General features: G+C 62.7%; 1 protein-coding gene across 16 annotated transcripts in view; it reads right to left on the bottom strand.

Annotated features, from left to right (window-relative positions):
- RAPGEF1 (Rap guanine nucleotide exchange factor 1) overlaps positions 1-673 on the bottom strand; it is a 157,810-nt gene extending 157,137 nt beyond the window's left edge. For 8 of the 16 annotated variants that reach the window (XM_039461293.2, XM_039461290.2, XM_039461294.2 and 5 more), the window contains exon 1: positions 12-350. In XM_039461293.2, the coding sequence (XP_039317227.1) occupies positions 12-123 (112 nt within the window). In that variant the 5' untranslated portion in view covers positions 124-350. Of the gene's footprint in view, positions 1-11; positions 351-411 lie in introns of those variants that run through there. The other 8 variants (XM_039461291.2, XM_039461292.2, XM_039461296.2 and 5 more) reach the window with 5 other exon arrangements.
- Positions 674-2,722: the final 2,049 nt, after the last annotated feature.

Raw genomic sequence — 2,722 nt, 5'->3', positions numbered from 1 at the left:
GCGCGGCTCACCTTCCGAGCGCCGAGCCCAGGCCGGGCACGGCTCTCCGCAGCCTCCGCAGCCTCCGCAGCCGCCGCAGCACGCGGCCCGGGCGGTTCTTCCCCTGCCCGGGGCTCGAGCCATTTTCGGAAGTTCCCGGGGACCGCGGAGCGGCTTGCGCGCCCGACCCCGGGTCACAGGGCCCCGCCCGGCCCGGCCCCTGACGCCCCCGCAGCGGCCGCTTCCCCCGCGCCCGGCCGGGAATGGGCCTGGAGGAGCCGCTGCCAGGCGCCCCGGCGAGGCCTCGGTGGCCTCACCCCGCCCCGGCGCACGCAGGGCCGCGCATCCCGGGGGGTTCGCGCTCGGCCGGGGAGCGGCGGAGCCCGCGAGCCCCGCCCGGCCGGAGGGAGCCGCCCCGCGCCCGCTCCTCACCTGCTTTCTCGATCTTGCCGGACATTTCCGGGCTGCGCCGGAGGCCGAGGCCGCCGCTCATCGGGCCCGGGCCGGGCCGCCGCGGGGCGACAGGGGCGGCGCGCCCGCCGCTCGCCTCGGCCCTGGCTCGCCACGCCTCAGACCCGCGCCGGCATGGCGGGCTCCGCGCGGCCGCGGCCCTGCGCTCGGCGACCGCGCTCCAGCCCGCCCGGGCCCAGCCGCTCCCGCCGCGCCCGCCGCCGCCGCTCCGCCTCCCGCGCGCCCGCCGCCGTTCCCCCGGCCCGCGAGCCGGCCGCAGCGCCGCGCCGCCGCCCGCCCGCCGGGCCCCGGCCGCGGCCACGGCCCACAGCGCCACCTGCCGGGGCTCCCGCCGCGCTGCCACAGCGCCCCCTGTCCGCCCGGAGCCGCCCGAGCCTCGCGCGCGCGAGGCGCGAGACGCAGCGCCCCCTGCCGAGCCGGAGTCCTCACGCCGGGGCCTGGGGCCGACTCCACCCGGGACCGACTCCACCCGGGACTCCGCATTCCTCTGCTGTTGGGACCAGTCACCAGCTCCAGGCCTGCGACTTGACAGCTCCAACCCAGGTTCCTCGGTTGCCCAGAGCCTGGCCTGTCCCCTCACCCGAGACACAGAGACCCCTGCTGGGCCAGATTTTCCACCCCAAGACGTGGAACGGACGCCTACCCCATCCTCCCATCATCCCGGGCCCAGCATCCCCTGTGGGCCAGAGTCTCCACTCCAAGGAGCTCACCCTCACCAGCACTCAACAAGCTCTGCTGGCTGTCCTGACTCTCCCCCCCAAACCAGCAGCACCCCCCCCCTTTTTTTTCCCCTGATGGGATTGTGCCCCGGCCACCGGCATGGGGCGGGGGTGGGGAGGTGGGGAATGCATCCTCCTCCTTGGCATGGGCCCTGGGCCCGCAGAGGGCTTTGATGCCAGAGTGGAGTCATTACCCGGCCTGTAGTCTCTGGGCTGGCAGGAGGTGCTATGAGGCCACTCCCAGGCCCTGGTGTGGGGTCTCCAGTTAAGAAGGGTGTGGTCTGGGCGCGGTGGCTCATGCCTGTAATCCTAGCACTTTGGGAGGCCGAGGCGGGCCGGTCATGAGGTGAAGAGATCGAGTCCATCCTGGCCAACATGGTGAAACCCTGTCTCTACTAAAAATACAAAAATTAGCTGGGCGTGGTGGCACGTGCCCGTAGTCCCAGCTACTCGGGAGGCCAAATTCATTTCCCTCTTCCAGCTGATGAATGGATGCTCTGAGCAAGGGTGGCCCTGTTGCCCTCTTGGCAGCTGCATCACCAGGCAAAACTGGCCCCTGGCCTGAGGCCCAACTCCGAAACACTTTCAGTGCTGCCCCCAATCCTTCTAGGCTTCTGAGCCGAGAAGAGCCAATATTTTAAGTCCAAAATCCTGGGTGAAAAGTAGAAAATTAGACTGCATGAATACTAAGGCAGTCAGGGGTTTGTAAGAACAAAGTTAAATATATTTAATAAATTATGACATCCAATGACAAGAGATTTGCAAACAATAAAGTACTTTGCAAATGGACATTATGGTAAATCAGGGTCACAGATCTTATTTAATAAAGGCTATTCACAAAAGATGTTTATAGCTATAGTAGAACACACACAAGGTAATGAAGAAAATGGATTCCAAAAGCCCAGTTCTTGACAACTTGGAGCCTTCTCATGAGCTGCTCCCACTGTCTAGAATGTTCTCTCCCCTTCTCTCCACCTGGCTGGTCCCAGCCATCTTTCACTTTCCAGTTTCACTGTCACTTCTATGGAGAATTCTTCCCTGACATGCCCCAGCAGGACCAGCTTCCTGTACTGGTTAGGATGCTTGATTTCACTCTCAGAAAGCTAGCCCTGCTTGGTTAGAGCAAGAAAGGAATTTTTGGAAGATCATAATTAGTAAACCAGGTAGGCCGGGCACGGAGGCTCAAGCCTATAATCCCAGCACTTTGGGAGGCCGAGGGGGGTGGATCATGAGGTCAAGAGATCGAGACCATCCTGGTCAACATGGTGAAACCCCGTCTCTATTAAAAAAAATACAAAAAATTAGCTGGGCATGGTGGTGCGTGCCTCTAATCCCAGCTACTCAGGAGGCTGAGGCAGAAGAATTGCCTGAACCCAGGAGGCAGAGGCTGCGGTGAGCCGAGATCGTGCCATTGCACTCCAGCCTGGGTAATAAGAGCGAAACTCCGTCTCAAAAAAAAAAAAAAAAAAAAATTAATAAACTAGGTATACAGCCAGGTCCAAATGCAGCTAATCCCAGGCTCTGAAACAAGCCCGTTGGTCTTCTGTGTTGTT

Source organism: Saimiri boliviensis, chromosome 2, assembly GCF_048565385.1.
Source record: "Saimiri boliviensis isolate mSaiBol1 chromosome 2, mSaiBol1.pri, whole genome shotgun sequence".
Classification (NCBI taxonomy): domain Eukaryota; kingdom Metazoa; phylum Chordata; class Mammalia; order Primates; family Cebidae; genus Saimiri; species Saimiri boliviensis.
This window is presented reverse-complemented; position numbering and strand designations above follow the sequence as displayed.